Source organism: Gorilla gorilla, chromosome 1 (genome assembly GCF_029281585.2).
Source record: "Gorilla gorilla gorilla isolate KB3781 chromosome 1, NHGRI_mGorGor1-v2.1_pri, whole genome shotgun sequence".
In the NCBI taxonomy this organism is placed as follows: Eukaryota; Metazoa; Chordata; class Mammalia; order Primates; family Hominidae; genus Gorilla; species Gorilla gorilla.
In genome coordinates this window covers 121,765,352-121,787,900 of record NC_073224.2, presented here as the reverse complement: position 1 = coordinate 121,787,900, position 22,549 = coordinate 121,765,352, and the positions used below count along the sequence as shown (strand labels likewise).

Genomic DNA, 22,549 nt, shown 5'->3' with positions numbered 1-22,549 from the left:
CTTGAACTAAGGAAAGAAAACAGCAAAGCAACGAAATGAGAAATAATCCTCAGCCAGAGGGTGCAGACAGTGAAGCAAAGGAAGCTAGTAATAACTTTTAGTCCTTCACCAAGATAGCCATATAACCTGGTTTTTCTTAAATGCACTACTGGCATTATGAGGAGGATAATTCAATTATTTATTGTGCACAACCACCAAGGCACCATGGGATGTTTAGCATACCCAGCCCACATTAATTAAATGCAATAGTGCCCTCATCCCCATCATTCTAACAACCAAAAAATGTCCCCATGTTTCCAAGCTCCCTCTCAGGTGAACAGTACCAACCCCTACTTTAAACCCCTGAACAGAAAGTGCCGAAAGGATAGAGTCTAGAAAGTCTATTTATATCTACATTTCTAAATAGCACAGCACAAATAAAAACTTCATCCCCTTATTTTATTATAAGTCACTGTAATAAAATGTAGGATTCCTTTCGGTTTCCTTTACGTTGCTTAAGCTGCCAAAACATTCAGGAATTAATTAGTATAATGGTAACAGAATCCCTCCTCTTCCTACAGAAGTCAGAAAAATTCAAGATACTTAATCTTCCTAACATCTAGCAGCAAGGGTATTGCCTATCACCTATGTGTAAGCAATGAGATGCTATGGCTGGTACTATATACCTGTAAAGAAACAAGGACTCAATTTAAGAAATCACTCTAGAAGCAGACACATCCAGTATCCAGAGGTAGCAATGCCATAACCAATGCTCATTAATCAGCAGCACTGACAGTGCTTCTGTGTATCTGGCTTCACTTAATGTCTATTTACTAAACCTAGTTCTTCAGACTTTTACGTCAATTCTGAAGCAACCTAATAACCTTCCAATAAATACCTTTTCTGCATGTGTTACAGTCTAACATCCTTCCAATAAATACCTTTTCTGCATGTGTTACAGTTGCTGTCTACTGTCTGTATCCAGGATTCCTCTCCTGTAATTATTTGTAATACAAATGGAAAAGTATTCTGGGAATAAAATTTAAGCACATGCCTTTAACTCATCACCACACCCCCTCAATTCTTGCTAAGGCAAGTCAAACAGTACAGAACATAAAACTTTGATCCATCACAATGTCCCTGAAAAATAGAGAAGGATCCTACCTATATGATTAACACTCCAAGTTACCCTGAATATGGTGTAGATGAGAATACGGTGGAATGCAGGAAGGCAGTCAACCAGACCATAATTACTACTACACATTCAGATAGAAGGCACTGTCAGGAATCTAGGAAGAGACCTGGAACCTAGCAAGGAACTCACCTATATAGGTTCTTCTCTTGGCAAGTCTATCACATGTCTGAGTTGAGAACTGGTATATCCTCCAGCACAGGTGAAGAGAGCTTGTCTCTGTTACTACTGGAAAGATGCCCTCCTGCTCATCTACCTGGGGCAAAACCTGAGACTGCACAAGTCATAAAATTCTGCAAGGCTCTACTGAGAAAAGGCCCATTTCAACAGGGATCCATTTTGTCTGAGGTGAGCTGCTGGCTATTCAATTCTAATTCTACAAGGAAGAGGTCCCTCATAGGCTGTTCCACTGACTGCTTATCAAGACCTAATCAAAGTTCACACGCTAAAATTCAGACAGCCAGACAGCATCAGTAAGTAAACCAAAATTTTCAATTCCAAATCCACTCTTCTACATAATTCCAAATTCCGTCATCTATGCTTCATGATGCTCAGGCTTAAGACTCTGCAAATTACATCTTTCTTTTGTCAGCTGGTTCCCTACTAGGTACCACCAACAGGAAGCACTAAAGCAAAACTTGAAAGCATAAGGATGGTATCTTCATAACCTGATTCTGAAATACTTATGGAAGTCAATTTAGGAGACATAAAAACTATAAATATATACATTAAACAACAGAACCCCCAAAATATAGGAAGAAATCATTGTCAGAAATGAAGGGAGAAACAGACAAAGTCACAATAATAGAAACTTCAATACCCCCATTTTCAATAATGGCTAGAACATCTAGAAAGATCAATAAGGAAAGAGAAGACTAACCAACATATGCAGAGCACCTACCCAGTAACAGCAGAACAGACATTCTTCTCAAGTGCATATGAAATATTCTCCAGGACAGACCACATTGAGCCACAAAATAAGTCTCAATAAATTTAAAGAGATTAAATCATACAAAGTATCTTCTCTGACCCCAACGAAATGAAGTTAGATATTAATAATAGAAGGAAAATGAAAAATCTTAAATATGTGGATATTAAACAACACACTCTTAAACAACCAACATGTCAAAGAAATCACATGGGAAATTAGAAAATACAGATAAATGAAGACTAAAACACATATCAAAACTTATGGGATGCAGCAAAAGCAATCCTCAGAGGAAAATTAATAGTAGTAAATACCTACATTTAAAAGATCTAAAATCAATAATCTTTACAACTTAAAGGACTAGAAAAAGAGGTGCAAACCAAGCCCATAACCTGCACAACAGACAAAAATATGAAAAATCAGAGTGGTGATAAAACAGAGAATAGAAAAACAATAGAGAGAATCTAAGGAAACCAAAAGCTGGTTCTTTGACAAGATCAACAAAATTGACAAACCTCTGGTTAGATGACAAAGAAGAAAAACAGAGAAGATGCAAACAACTAAAATCACAAATAAAAGTGGAGACACTGCAGCTGACCTTACAGAAATAAATAAGATTAAAAGAGAATCTTATGGCCCGGATTGTTGGATGTGTGCATCTGTAGTCCCAGCTACTCAAGAGACTGAGGCAGGAAGACAACTTAAGGCCAGGAGTACAAGGTTGCAGTGCACCATGATCACACCTGTGAATAACCCCTGCACTCCAGCCTGGGCAACACAGACCCCCAACACTAAAAAAAAAAAAAAAAAAAAAAATGTTAAAGAATATGATAAACAATTATTCACCAAAAAATTAGATAATCTACATGAAGTGGACAAATTCTTGAAAACAAACTATAAAAACTGACTCAAGAAGAGAATCTGAATCAGGTAAAGAGACTGAATCAAGAAGCAAAAACCACCCAAAATAGAAAAGCCCAGAACCAGATAGCTTTACTGGTGAATTCTGCCAAACCTTTAAAGAAGGATTAACAGCAATCATTCTCAAGCTTTTCTAAAAACAACAGAAGAGGAATGATTTCCTAATTCATTTTATGAGACCAGTAATTATCTTGATACCAAAGCTAGCCAAAGACATTCCAAGAAAACTACAGACTAATGTCCCTTATAAATAGTGATGCAAAAATCCTCAAAATACTAGCAAACTGAATCCAACAGCATATTAAAAAATTACAGGCATAGGCAGGTAGACTTTATCCCAGAAATGCAAGGATGGTTCAGCATAAGAAAATCAATAAATGAATGTAACATATCACATTAATAGAGTGAAAGGACTTATGCTCAAACTAAAAATAGAAGAGAATTTCCTCAACATGATAAAGGGCATTTATCAAAAAACTCACAGCTAACATCATACTCAATGGTGAAAGACTGAAAGCTTTGCCCCTAAGATAAGGAGTAAGACAAAGATGCCCACTTTCACCACTACTATTTGAAACTGTACTGGAAGTTCTAGCAAGAGCAGTTAGGCAGGAAAAAGAAATAAAAGACATCCAAATTGGAAAGGAAGAAGTAAAATCAATTCAATTCACAGATGACCATGATCCTACACACAGTAAATCCCAATGAACTCATAAAATGATTAATAGAGCTAATAAGTGAATTTAGCAAATTGTAGTGCATAACATCAACACTAAAAATTAGTTGTGCTAATAAAAGAGGACACAAACAAATGGAAGAACATTCCATGCTCATGGGTACGAAGAATCAATATCGTGAAAATGGCCATACTGCCCAAGGTAATTTATAGATTCAATGCCATCCCCATCAAGCTACCAATGACTTTCTTCACAGAATTGGAAAAAACTACTTTAAAGTTCATATGGAACCAAAAAAGAGCCCACATGGCCAAGTCAATCCTAAGCCAAAAGAACAAAGCTGGCGGCATCATGCTACCTGACTTCAAACTATACTACAAGGCTACAGTAACCAAAGCAGCATGGTACTGGTACCAAAACAGAGATATAGATCAATGGAACAGAACAGAGCCCTCAGAAATAACGCCGCATATCTACAACTATCTGATCTTCGACAAACCTGAGAAAAACAAGACATGGGGAAAGGATTCCATATTTAATAAATGGTGCTGGGTAAACTGGCTAGCCATATGTAGAAAGCTGAAACTGGATCCCTTCCTTACACCTTAGACAAAAATTAATTCAAGATGGATTAAAGACTTAAACGTTAGACCTAAAACCATAAAAACCCTAGAAGAAAACCTAGGCAATACCATTCAGGACATAGGCATGGGCAAGGACTTCATGTCTAAAACACAAAAAGCAATGGCAACAAAAGCCAAAATTGACAAATGGGATCTAATTAAACTAAAGAGCTTCTGCACAGCAAAAGAAACTACTGTCAGAGTGAACAAGCAACCTACAAAATGGGAGAAAATTTTCGCAACCTACTCATCTGACAAAGGGCTAATATCCAGAATCTACAATGAACTCAAACAAATTTACAAGAAAAAAACAAACAACCCCATCAAAAAGTGGGCAAAGGATATGAACAGACACTTCTCAAAAGAAGACATTTATGCAGCCAAAAGACACATGAAAAAATGCTCATCATCACTGGCCATCAGACAAATGCAAATCAAAACCACAATGAGATACCATCTCACACCAGTTAGAATGGCAATCCTTAAAAAGTCAGGAAACAACAGGTGCTGGAGAGGATGTGGAGAAATAGGAACACTTTTACACTGTTGGTGGGACTGTAAACTAGTTCAACCATTGTGGAAGTCAGTGTGGCGATTCCTCAGGGATCTAGAACTAGAAATACCATTTGACCCAGCCATCCCATTACTGCGTATATACCCAAAGGACTATAAATCATGCTGCTATAAAGACGCATGCACACGTATGTTTATTGTGGCACTATTCACAATAGCAAAGACTTGGAACCAACCCAAATGTCCAACAATGATAGACTGGATTAAGAAAATGTGGCACATATACACCATGGAATACTATGCAGCCATAAAAAATGATGAGTTCATGTCCTTTGTAGGGACATGGATGAAATTGGAAATCATCATTCTCAGTAAACTATCGCAAAGACAAAAAACCAAATACCGCATGTTCTCACTCATAGATGGCAATTGAACAATGAGAACACATGGACACAGGAAGGGGAACACCACACTCTGGGGACTGTTGTGGGGTGGGGGAGGGGGAGGGATAGCATTAGGAGATATACCTAATGCTAAATGACGAGTTAATGGGTGCAGCACACCAGCATGGCACATGTATACATATGTAACTAACCTGCACATTGTGCACATGTACCCTAAAACTTAAAGTATAATAAAAAAAAAATTAGTTGCGCTTCTACACACCAGAAATTTAAAAACCAAAAAAGAAAATTAAGAGAACAATTGCATTTGCGATACCATACAAAAGAGCAAAATACCTAGGAATAAATTTAATGAAGAAGGTAAAACATTTGTATGCTGAAAACCATAAACATTGCTGAAAAATTAAAGAAGACCTCAAAAATGGGAAGATATCCTGTGGTCATGGTTGGAGGACTTACTATTATTAAGATGATAATAATACCAAAACAATCTACAGATTCAATGTAATCTCTATCAAAATTCCAACAGTCATTTTTGCAGAAGTTGAAAAGCCAATATTCAGATTCATAAGGAATGGTCAGTGGTCTCCAAATAGCCAAAGCAATTTTGAAAAAGAATAACAAACCTGGAACACTTCTCAATTTCAAAACTTACTACAAAGCTACATTAAGCAACACAGTGTATACTGGCATAAGGACACACATATAGATGAATGGAATAGAACTGAATGTCCAGAAACCCACCCATACATCTATAGCCAACTGATTTTCAGTAAGAGTGCCAATATTATTCAATAGCGGAAAATTTGTCTCTTCAACAAATGGTGCTGGGACAAACAGATATCCACTAACAAAATAATTAATTTGGACCTCTATCTCACTCCATACACAAAAATTAACTCAACATGAATCAACAACCTAAATGAGAGTTAAAACCATAAACTCTTTTTTAAAAAATCTTAAGGAAAAAACTGGGGTAAATCTTCATGACTCTGGATTTGGCAATTGATTCTTGGATATGACACCCAAAGCACAAGCAACAAAAGAAAACAGATAAATCGGACTTCACCAAAATTAAAAACTTTTGTGCAAAGGACATAACCACCAATTTAAAAGATGGACAAAGCCTGGATAGACGTTCCTTCAAAAATGCAAATGGTCTGCAAGCACCTGAAAATGTGTTCAACACGATTACTCATTCCTATTCATCATTACTCATTCATTCAATTCATCATTAGATACCACTTCATAGACACTAGGATGGATGTAATTTTTTTAATGAATAAATATTAGAGAGAATATAAAGAAATTAGAACCTCTATATTGCTGGTGGAAACACAAAACATTTCAGCTGCTACAGAAATGTCTGGTGGTTCCTCAAAAAGCTAAGCATAGAATTATCATACGACCCTGTAATTCCATTCCTAGGTATATAACCAAGAGAACTGAAAACAGGTACTCAAAACGAATATAGGCGCACAAATGTTCACAGCAACACTATTCACAATAGCCAAAAGGTAGAAACAACCCAAATGCCCAACAGCAGATTAATGTATAAACAAATCACATATATACAAACAATGGCATATTATTCAGCCATAAAAAAGAAATGAAGTGCTAATACCTGTTACCTGTTACAGTGTGGATCAACCTCAAAAACATTATGCTAAGTGAAAGAACCCAGACAAAAAAGGTCTTAGATTGCATGATACTATTTATGTGAAATATGGAGAGCATGTAAATCTATAGAAACAGCAGACTGATGGTTGTCAGAGGCTAGGGGGAAGCAGGGAGGAGGGAATGGAAAGTAACCATTTAATGGGTATAGAGTTTCCTTTTGGAGTAATGAAAATGCTTTTGAACTAGAGGTGGTGGTTACACAACCATGTGAATGTTGTAAATGCTACTAAGTGCTCACTTTAAAATGATTAATTCTATGTTAAATGAACTTAACCTGAATAAAAAAATAAATGCTTATGAAAGAGCTTAGAATTAAGAGCAAAAATTTTGAAGAGCAAGGTAGAAGAGCCCACACTATCTAATGTCAAGATGTATCTAAAGGCTATACTTAACAAAACGGCACGTTATTCCAACAGAAATATACAAAAGAACCAAGTGAAATCATAAACAAACCTATGAATATATGAAAATTTATATTGCAGAAATGACATTACAAATCCATGAGAAAAAAAACAGACTCTTCAATAAGTCACACAGGGACAACTAGATACCCATACGGAAAAATATAAATTCAGTCCCCACCTCATCATACACAAAAATCAACAAGTAGATTAAATCCCTAGGTGTGAAAAACAAAACTTTACAACTACCAGAACTGAAAATACAGGAAACTGTTACTTCAGAGTAGAGACCATAAATGAAAACATTAACAATTTTAAATATATTAAAATTTCAAACTTGTGTAAAACTAAAAACACCATAATCAAAATTAAAAAATAAGGTATTCACAGGAGGAAATGTGTAATGCATATTAACACAGAATTCATCCAGAATGTACAAATAACTTCTACAAATAAATAAGAAAAAGGCAACAACCCAAAAGAAAACTGGCAAAAAACTGAACAAGTAACTCAAAGATTAAGAAACTCAAATAGCCAATAAATATGTTGAAAATACGTGTTTCACCTCTAGTAATCAGGGAAGTACAAACAAATTGACATCAGGTTGGAAAAGAGTTTTAAACTCCAACAATATCATGGTTTCTTAAGATGCAGGTGGAAGTATAAACTGGTATAATAACCACTTCAGTGGCTGTAAACAAAAAAATTTAGAGTCAACGATACACATACCCTACAACCCAGTAACTATAGTTCTAAGTTTTTACCTTGGAGAAAAACACATGTGCCCAAGAACATATGTACAGAATGTTTTTGCAACAACAACAAAAAAAACTAAAAACTAAAAATCTATCAACAGGGAAATACACAAATAACTTGAGGTTTAATCACTGAATAGTCAGATAATATAATTATATAATTGAACCAGAGCCCAAACATCAAATTGTAAAGATAACATGAAGGGGAAAACAACTTGCAGAATGATAAATAATGTTTAAAAACATGAAAAACTGTATATAATTTATATCAACAAATACACATCTTATGGAAATATAAAACCACGCACTGACAATGACAATGTCCAACTCAGTATAGGAATTTACCTCAAGAAGGGTAATCCAGCTAAAATAAGAAAATGTTAGGATTTGACAAAGCTAACTAGTAGTTACACTGACATTCAGTAATATTATCCACTAAGACTTTTCATGTACACTTGTAACTTTTTTATTTATTTATTTATTTATTTTGTTATTTGAGATGGAGTCTCACTCCGTCGCCCAGGCTGGAGTACGGTGGCGCGATCTCGGCTCACTGCAAGCTCTGCCTCCCAGGTTCACACCATTCTCCTACCTCAGCCTCCCGAGTAGCTGGGACTACAGGTGCCCACCACCACGCCTGGCTAATTTTTTTTGTATTTTTAGTAGAGATGGGGTTTCACCGTGTTAGCCAGGATGGTCTCGATCACCTGACCTCGTGATCCGCCCGCCTCGGCCTCCCAAAGTGCTGGGATTACAGGCATGAGCCAATAACTTTTAAAATAAGAATGATACATTAAACTTAACCTACCAGATATGAAGGCATACTATTATAAAACTATGAAATTAAAATAGTGTGGTGCTTTTGGGAGTAACCAGAAAGATTCACAGCACCAGAAACAAAACGAACAAAAACAAAGAAACCCTTTGTATATATTGGGATGGGATATATCATTTATTTAACTAATACCCTGCTGACAGACATCTAGGTCACTTACAATATGTCATGTTATAGCTTCAGGGGACATTCTTGAACACTTCTTTGTGCACTGATTTGTGAAACTTCAGTTTCACACGGATTTGTGAAAGAAGTGATTTGAACACTTCTTTGTGAAGATTTCCCAAGGATAAATCCCTAGAAGGATTGCTGAATCAAAGAATATGCACTATAAGTTAGTTGATATAAATAAATTGCTCTTTATGAAAATTCTATTAATTTACATTTACACCAACGGCACTGAAGAAGAGCCAGAGGCTCAATGTTCACCTTACCCAGGGTGTTACCAATCTTTTTATGTAGAGGGAAAAAAATCTAGGTCATGAAAACATATTTATTAATGACAACACGAATTAATAGAAAATAATCCTCATTTATTATATTTAACAGATACACACCAAACACATACAAACTTTGTATCAGATGCCACCTGACTGCCAACTAATTGGAAAAAAGTCATGTATGCATGTATAACATTATAAACATACAGATATAACCATATATAGCCATATGTAAATATGTTTATGTATATATGGCTAAATATAAACACAGTTGTTCCTTGATATCCATGAGGAATTGGTTCCAGGACCTCCCTTGGAAACCAAAATCCACAAATGCTTAAGTATCTTATATAAAATACTGTAGTATTTGCATATAACCCATGTACAACCTCTCCTGTACTTAAAATTAACTCTAGATTACTTATAATACCTAATATAATGTAAATGCAATGTAAATAGTGATTATACTGTATTGTTTAGGAAATAATGACAAGAAAAAATAGTCTGTACATGTTCAGTACAGACACAATCATCTTTTTTAACTTTTTCTGAATATTTTCAACCTGCAGTTGGTTGAATCCACACATGTGGAACCTATGGATACAGAGGGCCAACTGTACATACAAATGTACCAGATCTCAACTTCACACAATGTTAGGAATTCTTTTCAGATGCCAGAGCCTGATTCCTTACCAAAAAGCTTCAAAATATTTGTCTCTTTTTTCCAGATGTCAGGCTGTAACTGAGGTCTAGGGAGAGTTGGTGGGTGAGTGGCAGGTAGTTGGAAAAACACTAGAAGAATCATAGTTTCAACATGGCTTTACTCTCTGGGCGTGAGCGAGCCTTGGCGCGAGCCTTTTGTACCACGTTAGCAGGGTAATTAGACCTTTCACAGACCATAGTGGCTCCAAGCCAAGCACACACTCACATGGGTGATCACCTAATGCGCCTCACATGACACGGTTACATAATAAGCGGAGCTGTATGCCTGCACTCCAAACTCACTGAGTCATGCTGGACCGGATGTCTGCCTCGACCTATTCTTGACCGCAGCATCCATCTTCCTTATACCAGATAACCCAGACCGTATATTAGAAATACATAAATTAGGGCCGGGCGCAGTGGGCTCACGCCTGTAATCCCAGCACTTTGGGAGGCCGAGGCGGGCGGATCACGAGGTCAGGAGATCGAGACCATCCTGGCTAACACGGTGAAACCCCGTCTCTACAAAAAATACAAAAAATAGCCGGGCATGGTGGCGGGCGCCTGTAGTACCAGCTACTCGGGCGGCTGAGGCAGGAGAATGGCGTGAACCCAGGAGGCGGAGCTTGCAGTGAGGCGAGATCGCGCCACTGCACTCCAGCCTGGGCGACAGAGCGAGACTCCGTCTCAAAAAAAAAAAAAACATAAATTATCTTAAATACATCTTAGAAAAAGAAAACAAAAATGGGGAAAGATAGAATAACTTATCTGAACTCTTAAAAAATGCCAATGACCTAAATGCCTGTACCAGAACCTCCCATGGGTGGAAAGTTATCTCTAAGACCCCTGGAATCTGGCTCCAAACATAATAATATGCTTTAAGAAAAATATTAAGATGTGAGTCTAAGATCTGAATTTTTCAATAGTCAAAATTAATCTTCTGTAACATTCACTAATAATCTCCAATATTTAGCAAAATGCCTGGTACATAATAAACATTCAAAACACTTGCTGAATAAATGATTGTGACTAATATTTTTTAATGGTAATATCAACATCACTAAGGGGAGGCCAAGAGATCTACATAACAGGTTGATTATATAAATTTTTTTTAAAAAGTCAAAAGGAAAAACAACACCTGTGTTCTTTGTAATCTCCACATTACTTAATTTCCTTTTTAAAAAAACTATTTGTATAACTTGTCCCAAAAGTTGTTCTTAAGATATGGAGAACAGGAAAGAACACTTTCAGTGGTATCTCTCAATATTAAGGTTAGGAAATTATAGTCCTTCCCATGAGAGGTGTGTTTTGTTAAAAAATTAAAATAAATTTTTTTTAAAAAGGAAATTATAGCCTTAAATCAAAGAAAATTGTGCCACAGGAGTAGTAAGAGCCTTCAAAGGGTCTGAGGCCTCAGTCAAGGACTGTATTCCACAGAATCTATCCTAAAGTCTTAGGTAACAGGTGAAGACATGTAATTGATAACTGGGCTCAAGAAATGACACCTGAAAACAATTTTGTAAATATACCCACTACATTCAGGCTGGCATATAAAATGCTCAATAAACTATACTTTAAAACTAACGAGAAACAAGAATGTATAAAAGTCATTTCGTTCATTTTCACATTTTAAATCGGTATAGATTTCATTATGTAAATAATAATATTATGTAAATAAATTTTAGTCATTTCCAAAGTGATTTTAAACTAATTTTTATATACAAAAAAGACACTAATTCCTTTAGAATACATTTTATCTTTGTAATACTTGAGATGTATGAACTAAATTACTGCACACTCTTCAGTTCCCTACTTCATAAAATTACTTGTATTTCATATGCATGAGCTAGAAAAAAATCTTTAAAGATTCAATCAATTCCCTCATTTCATAAATAACAACATCGAGGCACAGAGAAGTTGAATAGCATATCTAAATATACTTCAACAACCAAGGACAATGGTGAAACTAAAGCCCCTGTCTCTTAACACTGAGTCCAATGTTCTTTCTAATACATAATGATGCCTTCCTTCTGGACTACATTAAATTCAAAAACAGATCATTGGAAAGAATGCCCTTTGAAGGAGATTTTTTTTTTAATGACAAATCCTAATACCCAATCTGAAAATAAAACTCCAGTGCAGACTTCATTACAACCATGTTCTAACAGGAATAAAGTTCTAGCAAAAATTCAATAGCAGTGAAAATAAACTTTTCTGACAGAATTTGCACAACTAGGGAAAATAAAAGTAGCAATATGATTTTCCTATCCAAGAAATATGTGGAGTCAGCCCAAATCAGAAGTTAATTTTTTTTAAAGAGGCAGAGCCTCTGTCTCTCAGGCTGGAATGCAGGGACACAATCATAGCTAACTACACCCTCGAACTCCTGGGCTCAAGTGATCCTCCCACCTCAGCCTCCGACTACAGGCAGGCACCAACCACCATGCCCAGCTGTGTGCATGTGCGAGTATGTGCAGTGACAGGGTCTCACTATGTTGCCCAGGCTAGTCTCAAACTCCTGGCCTCAATCAATCAATCCTCCCACCTCCACCTCCCACATAAGTTAAATATTCTATAATTTTCAAACAATAGTAAACAAAACATTTGCCCAGTTAAAAATAAATTGGCTGCTCTGCCTATAATCCTTTGTTTCTCTCCTCCTCTAATAAACTTGCTTTCACTTAAAAAAAAATCAATTAATGTTTACCATGTACTACTGATTTCTAGAAGATACTTAGCTTCTGCATTACCAACTTTCCAATCTTAGGCATGAGCTCCAATTTGAAAGTATCCGTATCGATAAAAATAAGATTTGGTTGGGTGCAGTGGCTAACACCTGTAATCCTAACACTTTGGGAGGCCAAAGTAAAAGGATTACTTGAACACAGGAGTTTGAGACCAGCCTGGGCAACAAGTAAGACCCTATCTCTACAAAAATTAAAACTTAACCTAGCACGGTTGTTCACACCTGTAGTCCCAACTCATGCCCATAGTTTCAGCTACTCAGAAGGCTAAGACAGGAGGATCACTTCAGCATAGGAGTTTGAGACTATAGTGAACTGTAATTGTGCCACTGCACTCCAGCCTGGACCACAGAATGTACCAAAAAAAAAAAAAAAACAAATGCAGCAAAGGCATCTACACCAGTCTGTTGTTGACAAACATCAAATACAAACAAACCTCACAATAATTCATGTCTGAGTAAAGGGAAGTGGGAAAAATAACCATGAGCAATTTATAAGGGAAATGGAACATCCAGCAGACTTTAATATTAGCGCATAAAACAATGTGACGTTGCCCAAACAGGAGCAGAAAGCCCTAAATAAAAAACAGGATAGAAAAAAAACGTCCAGAAGAGGGATGAGACAAAGAAAGATGACAAGAAAATTAAAATTGCAATAGTGAGATTTGAAATCTCTACTCTTGTAACAAAACTGAATCAAGCAAAAAAAAAAACACAAATCATAACATGAAGAACTTGAGAAACTCACTAAAGCACACTGCAGCCTGGACTAGCCACATTTTAAGTGCAATAGTCATATATAACTAGTGGCTATGGTACTGGACAGCGCACAGGTTTGAGTGATTACGTCTAGCACAATGCCACACAGCTAGTTAGTAGAACTAAGATGCAGCCTTATTTATAACTCCAATGCCTTTGAGGAAACTATCAAAGGTAAACATATACCTGACCCTCAAGTACTCAATTCAGACTAACAAAATTCTGACTGGAGGGTGAAACTTATTAGCTATTCAGATAAACAGCTCATAAGCTGGGGTTTTTTTTTTTTTTAACTCACAAAGCCCATCTATAAAATGCCATTATATAAAACAAAAGTCAGTTTAAAAAAAAACAGTAAGTTTTTAATTATTGAGATCTATTATGTACACAAAGTATACTTACGTATATTACTTTATGTATATTAGCGTATAACAACATGTATATTATAACAACTTCTGGCTTTGGGTATTGCAAAATCATAGATACTATAAATAACCATAATCAATACCAAACTACACATTTGATATATCCTTATTGTCTATAAAGTGTATCTACAGTGCTTGAAAATTCTGGATTATTTATGAACTACTTAATAGAAGGGAACATATCGGTTTCCTCATGAAAATATACTAAATTCATCTAATACCACTATTATCTATAAATTAGGGCATTAATTAAATATAGTATGTATTTCTTACTAATCCATGGCCATGTCACCCAGAAACCTAGACATTATCTTGGACTCACTTTTCTTTCTATTTTGGCCCCATATTTAACCAACCACCATTTTCTGTGAAACTTAATAGTTTAACACCTCTTGAATCAACCACTTTTCTCCACTAATTTATCTCATTCTCCACTATCACCGCTGCGATCTAAGCCAATATATCCTCTGTGACCCAGTCCCTCTTAACTTGTTATCCTCCTGCTTCTTACCATCCAGTAAGTAATCATTGCAACCAAAGTGATTATTTAATTTTTTTAATTTAAAATGATCATGTCATTCTCTTGCTTTTATTACAATCCTTCAATAACTTCTCTTAGTATTTATGATAAAAACCAAAATATTTAACTACAAACTCTCTAGAATCCTGACTAGAATTTGCAAACTCAACAACAACCAGGTTAAATATTGATTCATTTGTATTTACTTATTTCGCACTCTGAGTGGCACATGCCCGCCCCCGCCCCCCTCCCAAGGGAGCAGCTGCTACTGGGTTGTGGCTTGAATATTACCGTCTGAAAATACATTGGATGTTGCCATAACCTCTAATTTTTCAAGAAAGATCAGAAATCCAGACTTTAACATGAAATCTCCTGATCTGTGAATGCTGACAACTAATTCAAACTTTTGTAACAACAATAAGGAGGCCAAAAAACTTGTAAGCAGGCCAAACCTGACCTCTCATCTAGTCTCATCACCTAGACCCACACACTCTACAACAGCCATACTTAACATTTCTCAGATTCTTAGTGATGCCAAGCTTTTTTTCCTTAGGGCTCTCACACATGTTGTGTCTTCTGCTTTGACCCTCAACCTCCCCTCAACCTCCAATTCCACTTCACTAAGCAATCTCCTACTCATTCTACGTTTCTGAGGCACACTTCCTCAATGAAGTCTTCCTTATTCCCACTGCCCCTCCACCCCCAACTCTATAGACTAGGTCACACATTACTTGCTCTGAAAGCACTGAGTACAACTTCATAACATTCACCACACCTCAAAAATAAAATTATTTATTTAATGCCCATCATCTCTCCCTAGATGGAAAGTTTCATAAAAGCAGGGCCTGCCACAGTAGGCATACATTTGTTGCCAACCAGTTTGGTTATAAAATGTTCCTTTAGACAATAAGATCGTAGTATACTTTTAAATATTAATCAAACTGTACCCAACTTTTCAGAAAATATACAGTATTTAAAGGAAAGTAGATTCCGAATAAAAATATTCCATTACAATTATAATCACTGATGATAATAATAGTTAACATTTATTGATCATTTACTAAATGCCAGGAACTACATTGAGTGCTTTGCATGTACTATCTCTTTCAATAAAACAATCTGTGAAGTAGATACATGCCACTGTGATACCAAGGAAACAATATAGAGTTTTAAAATTTCTCAGTATCATAAATCTAATCAGTGGAAAGCTAGGGTATGAATCTATACAGTCTGACTCCAGAACTTAAACACCAAATTATTATACTAATCTATTAATAAAGAAATACTAACTAAACAAGTATCTCTTAAGTACTGCAAATAAGAAATGGTGACCATGACTTATTTTCCATTACTTATTAAAGTAACATTCCTCAGCCCTCTATCCTGTACCCTTACACACACACACACACACACACTAAATGAAGATAAACTGTCAATTTGTTTCTTCTAAATTAGGTAAGTTCTGACCCATACCCAAAATACGTATGATCTTAGTACCAACTGTAAAAGTGCTATTTTTCTGAATTATTTTTAAATAAGTTAATGTTTATACATTTGATGTTTTCTGTTTCCACATTTTAAACATACACTTAATTTAAAAAGTATTTCCTTGCTCAAAGTAAAAGAAAGTTTATTACTACAGACTCTTTTCTGATATAGTAAACAACAGCAAATAATACGCTAAAGCAAATGTCAACTGATATAACCACAGAAATACAAAGAGATAACACAAGGATCCTTTGCCACCTGAACTCTCACTATTTGAATTCTCGTTTTCCAAAACTCAGGAACCGAACAGATTCCAAAAACTGCATTGGAATCTATCCAGACTCACATGTATCACTTGCTATCCAGACTCTTACTAGCCAAAACTCAGGGCATGGCTCACAAACCACCCCTGCTATCAGAACAATAACCAATCTCTCATTCCAAACTCAGGAACCCAATAGTTTTAGATAGCTAAATACATATGCATATATATCCAAGGGCTTTATAAATTTAAGAATTATTGTTTAAACTATTTATACATACTGTTAAAAATGTGAAAAAAAGGCACATATCTGTATTTTCATTCAAATTTCATATTTTAACTCCATTTACTGAGAATTTTTGTGTAAATGTTTTTAAACTAAAATGTGGTCATATTATTTTAAACTTTTAGACCATGCAAAATGTGTCTTTTAAACTGCTTAATACATGACAGATACTATTAATAATAGAGCTAAGTAATGTTAATGTGTGGCTGCTGTGAAACAGCTCTAAAAACAGCCTTAACACATTTTTTCAATATATTTCATATGTTATACAAATACCATGGGAAATAAGATTTTCAAGGAAAACTACTTTCACCGTTAATTTTTCAGTAACATATTTCACAGATCATATTAGTGTTTTCTTAAAGTCACAACAACCAAAGTGCAAAATTAAAGAAACAAATACAGGAGTGCAGTAGTCGAAAATGGCAAAAATTCCAAATTAACTTAGTTACAAAAGAATGACATGAAACAATATTAGAAGTAACTACTCCATAAAATTCATCCAAAAGTCAAAGAACCATCACACAAGTAATGAATTAACTAGGTTCAGAAAAAAAGAAAAACCAGTTCTCATAAAACAGTGCATTTTCCCAAATATTTAATGTAGGCTTACACGTGAACCTAAGCTTTTTCGGTGCTTGACAAAAAGTTAAAACTATCATCAGATGGGAAACGAATTCAAGCACATGATTTTTTTTCCCACATACTCAACAATTATTTTAAGAAACAAGGAAAAGATGGCAGGTTTAAGAAAAGTCAACTACTTTCCCAAACTCGAGTACAAATATAAAAATTATAAAAATTGTAACTAGAGCTCCCATTTTATCCTAGTTTGGCTATGCTCTCCCCAGAGCTCACTTTAGATTTAGTGATCTGAAAGAATGTGAACCACTTAATCAACCAAATTCTAATAGCTGCTTGACACAGTCCATCTATTACATTAAAAGAGAGAGCAAAATTAAGTTTCACAAAAATAAATCTTGTCTACAAGCCTCACAAAGTGCAATAACTTAGGATTCAATACCTTTTAACTTAACTGATTTCATATAGAGCACCAACACACATCCCCAAAAAAAGAACAAAAATCAGGATATTTTCACGTTAAGAAATGACAGGTATATTCTGCCCACGTTTGTCATCCTAAAAAGCTGATTCACTACTAAGCTTCAACTACAAGCCAGAAAACGAGAGCCCTCTGGGAGAGCAAACCCAAAAGAGCTGTCAAGGTTCGATGCTTTAATTTCACATGGTGGCACAATGACTGACTGCAACACGTTATGAATAAATGCAGGCACAGCTTATGTCACCATTTCTTTAGGTTAAGTTTTCATACCTCCCTTCCCAGATGTCCACATTAGACACAACTCTGAACGCAAATGTTTTTCTTATATAAAACCGAAGAGAAGAACGACTTAGGTAGAACTCCAGTCCTACCAGTCTATGGACTCTACCATAGACTGGAGATAGAGTCCCTCCAGTCTATGGTTTTATTCAGCCAGTCTTGAAGTAAGAATACAATATTTATGACTCGAAAAATTACATTTTACTGCCAAGAAAAAAAAAAGACAGATTCGATCCAATCACCGTACCTTGCTCTGCCAAATGTTAGTACCAGAACTTCTGAAATAAACAAACCTGTGTCTATGTTCATCGGGTCCATGGATCAGGAAGACTCCGGGGTTTTTAGCCCCTTTACCGGCATCTACATGTGGAATTAACACATCTTCTAAACCCAAATCAAAGCGTTTGTGTTTTGAAGAGTCTGGAAGGAAAAAGAATGCCCCAAAACACAGAGTGATGAAGGCACTAAGAATAAGGAGAAGAATAAACTTCTCAGAAAGTCTCAAGGTAGCCCTGTGATGTGGGAAGGAGGGCGGCCCCAGGTTCAGAGGTGGTATCCTACGTCCAGAGAGGGGCAGCAGGGCTGGGGTAGTCATCGTTTACGCTCTTGGAGAGAATACTTTAGAAAGTTCTCATCTTATGTCAAATGTAGAATACATTGAACTGTCTTCAAAATCTTGGCCGAAATGGGAAAACTCAATTTTGCTCCTCTTAAAGGATTGTTGTGCTTTTTAAGAGGGCACGTCATTCACGCCCATCCATTCCCACTCAGAAACGTGTGTGACCTCCCCCAAACGATCACAAGTTTAGGTCCTGCGATATCCTCTTTAACATCTGTACTTCATCGGATAATTACAAGCCTCCTCTTCATTCCTAGGGGTAGATCAGGCAAGCCACACTGCAGAAAAGCTGCAAGGTGTGTTCTTCCATTCCTGCACCTCAGTGAGATGCTCAAACGTAGTCTTCCGCCCCGAAAGGGAGACTGGCGACATCCGAGGAGTTGTAGAAGGTTCACTTGATCTCCTTCGACGCTTCTATTCCAGAATCTCTTAACCTTAGCGGTGGAAAAAATAAGGGTCTCCCACGGACGTCTGCAAACAGGGAGGAAGGTCTCCCACTTCGCTGGGAAGCCGAAGCAGCGGCGCTGGGCGAAGTAGCAGGAAGGAGTTCTCGACCGCCCGCGCTTCCCGGCGCTGCCTGGCAGGAACCTGGCGCCCGGCTGAGTCCCGCTGCTACCCACTCGACGGCTGGCGCTAAGGGCAATCGCGTCCGAAACACCTGAGCCCGGCCAGCCGCCGCGGCCGCCGCCGCTGTTGCTACCGCACGGGTCTCTCAGGGAGCGGAACTTCCTCCTCCGGCGGCCACTGAGAAGCCCCGGCGTGTCCTGGGGGAGGGGAGGCGCGGCGGCCGCCCCCGCCGAGCTCCTCCTCCTCCTCCTCCTCCTCCTCCTCCTCTCCGCGGCCGGTTCAGTGAACCCCGGCGCCTGCTCCCCGAGCTAGGCCGCCGGCCGCAGTGCCCGAGCCCCCGCGCCTAAGAAGCCGAGCCGGGGCCCACGCTCCGAGAGCCCGGGGTAGGCGCCGGCTCATTCCTCACTCAGCCCTGGAGCGGCGGGAGGCCCTGGGCGCGCGGGAGCAGCCGCGCCTCGGGAGGGCAGAGGTCGGCCGCGTCTCCTTCCTGCCCGGCCGCGGGGGCCTCCTCCGCGCCGCCTCCGGTGGCTCGCAGCTGCTGGCTCTGGCGGCGGCTGCCGGAGAGGCAGCGCGACCACGCCGCTCGGGGCCGCGGCCCGGTCCCCGTACCCTGCCTCCCCAGGCCTGGTGAGCGCAGCAGCTGCTGGGCCGACACCCGTTGGGCTCACGCCGGAGAGGAACCGGAGGGCGGAGGCGATGGGACCCGGGCCGGCCTACCGGCCCCGACTCGCGAGTGGGCGTCCCCGGGCGGCGGAGTGTGAGGTGCGCGCGCACGCTCCCGGCTCCGCTGCCGCCGCCCCTCCCCCACCCAGCCTGGCTGCCCGGGCTCCGGCCTCGCGCCGCTGCCGGCTCCAGCAACCCAAAAGCGTACTGCTGCCGCCGCCGTCTGAGCAGGAAAAAGAGAAGGTCGCCGATCTGCGCTGCCACGAGAACTTCACCGGTGCCCAGGGCCTTGCCACCGCCAGTTCGTGGGGTTGACCCAGCGTTTGGGCGAGAGGGAGCGAGGGGTTGGGTCGCGAAGGATTCGCTGAAATGTAGTGTCACCGGAGTTAATGGCTTCTGATGGCTTAGGTTAACGTTTACTGTGATTCTGTGGAAGTCTTGTCTTCAGCGATAGACCGTCAGGCCCGAGGATTCAGCAACAGGGTCTCAAACTTCCATGCAGCAGCCCATGCTCACGTTGTTGGGCCCCCGAGGCTCGATTAATAGAGCACCAACATGTGCCATGTTACGTTTTTAAAATAAAGTGGTGACCCTGCTCCTTCAGCTGGGCTTCCTTTCAGAGGAATCTAGGTACCCCCGATATGACAGGCGTCTCTTCATTGTTCAGTTTCTGGGGCACGTTCTATCATCTTCACACACCTCATCACCCCCCTTCCCATAAAAGAGAAAATGGATGAATAAGGAGGTGCTGAAACCCAAAAAGGCGACAATATTGTTTACGTTCAGGCTTAAAAACAATCTGAATCAATTCTGTTCTCCATAGTATTGAGGAAAGCCATGTTGTGATTAAGTGCAAAAGATTTCCTTGCAAGATACATAGACTCTTGCATCTGATTTACTTGCAGGTTGTTTTTGTTCTAATATTGTCATTCCCTGTACACATCCTTTACTGATGACTGGGAATTGGAGAGGAGGCCCTTAAATGTCAGGAGAGTAAGTCAGCCTTAGCTTAAAAATCAAGCAGAAAAGTCTCATGTTCATTGGCACACTTGTAACTACATTCCAGTCTCCCAGTCTGCATTATTTCTAGAAGCTCTGCATATCTAACTGCCTACCACATGACAAAAGTCATTGTCATTGATCCTGCTTCACCAAATAAAAAGTAAAAATGTTGAGGGCCATCTCTCACCAGTTCACCCAGGGAGACTGGTAAGCAAGGAGTGCCCGGTCCCTAGTGAGATTTATGTTGAACAGTTGTGAAGAGTAGATATAAGAAACTTTTAGCCTTCCCAATGTGTCTTTATAAAATGTGCCAAATTTAAGAATAAGTCTCTAATGTTGAGACTCCGTAAGCCAAAGTGGGGGGGGGGGGGGGGCGGTGGGGAGGCGGGGAAGAACACACTGTTTTCCTACTGTTGAGATCATTAGTTTCCATGAAAAGTTCAGGGGAAATAAATATTGAACTCTGAATGAAATAGCAAGTTATATAAATCTTCAAAAATAAATATTACCTAGGTTAACACTAGACTTAACCACAAGAGATTTCAATCATGAAACCTGACATAACCTAGTTGACAAGTATAGCTTAAGCAAGTAAGACCTCATTGCTGATGGAGAAGACCCCTTTTTCTTTGCTTGTCTGTTTTGCAAAATTCATTTTTCCTTCATGAGAGTAAAAACAATTTAGGGGTTATTGCAGATGTCCAAATGCAGCCAGCAATTTTAAAGTCATTGATGATACCATCAGTTATCACACTCCTACACCAGCAATGAAAATACTGTATATATAGTATTACATATATCCACTCTTCTAAAGGCAAGTCTGAGTTTTTAAAGAATCATGTTGTTTAAAAAAAAAAAAAAGTTGCAAATGTATCCATTAATTATATGCACTTAAAAACATAGAAAAAGAATATTTGAAAAAGATTGCAACTGTTCTGTTAAGATACTGGTTTTACATATGATTTTCTCCATTGTATTCTGTTGTATTATATTTACAATTAAATAAAAATTATAAAGGAACTGGTGCCTGAAAAAGTTAAGGTCAAATTTCAAATAGGTGGACTCGGTAGTATCAAGATGAACACACAGACCGGCCCATCTGAAGGCAATCAGCAGAAACAGTATGCAGCCTGTTCTGTGTATGTGTGTATGTGTGTGTACACGTACAACAGGGAAGGATTTCATTCCAGAGAGTCTAAAAAGAATATTTCATTTTCAAAGAGTAGTTAACCTTTGATCAGAGTTTCCAAAGTGATGATTTCCCTTTTACAAATCCATATAAATTAATATTTTAGAAATTAGAATTAATAAATTACTAACAAAATTTACTCCTGCAGATTTACAGGACCACTCCTAAGATCCACTCATGTATTGCAGTGTGGAAGTTACTTGTATTTGTTCAACCATGTGTTGACTTTTCTATTATTGAAACCATTTCACACCTGTTATACACACAAACACATGCATACACACACACACACACACACACACACCCCTAGCTCTCTTTTAAGTGAAACTGAAGTGCTACAGGAAAAAAATAAAAGCTGGTATGCAAAAAGAGGCTTTTGATTTACTTATGTAACCTGTTCCAACTGGTGCCCAAAATGTACAAGGAAGATATTGGAGGAGAAATTACTCGACGTGACCACTAAATGTGTAGGGAAATAACAGGCTTCAGCCTTGCTCCTTCCAATCTTGCTTTCCTCTATGAGGCATTTTCCTCAGAGGTCAGGGATAAACTGAAGTTCAGTGCTATGAAGCCCTCAAGTTAGATCCGTGAAAGTCCGCAAAGCCAAAAAAGCTTGGCTGCCTTTCTGAGCCAA

At 38.3% G+C, this 22,549-nt stretch overlaps 1 protein-coding gene across 1 annotated transcript in view; it reads right to left on the bottom strand.

Moving 5' to 3' along the window:
* Nucleotides 1–19,815, bottom strand: part of MAN1A2 (mannosidase alpha class 1A member 2) — a 159,534-nt gene extending 139,719 nt beyond the window's left edge. Inside the window, exon 1 of the mRNA XM_004026429.5 lies at nucleotides 18,169–19,815. Within this exon, the coding sequence (XP_004026478.1) occupies nucleotides 18,169–18,470 (302 nt within the window). The 5' untranslated portion in view covers nucleotides 18,471–19,815. The remainder of the gene's footprint in view (nucleotides 1–18,168) is intronic.
* Nucleotides 19,816–22,549: the final 2,734 nt, after the last annotated feature.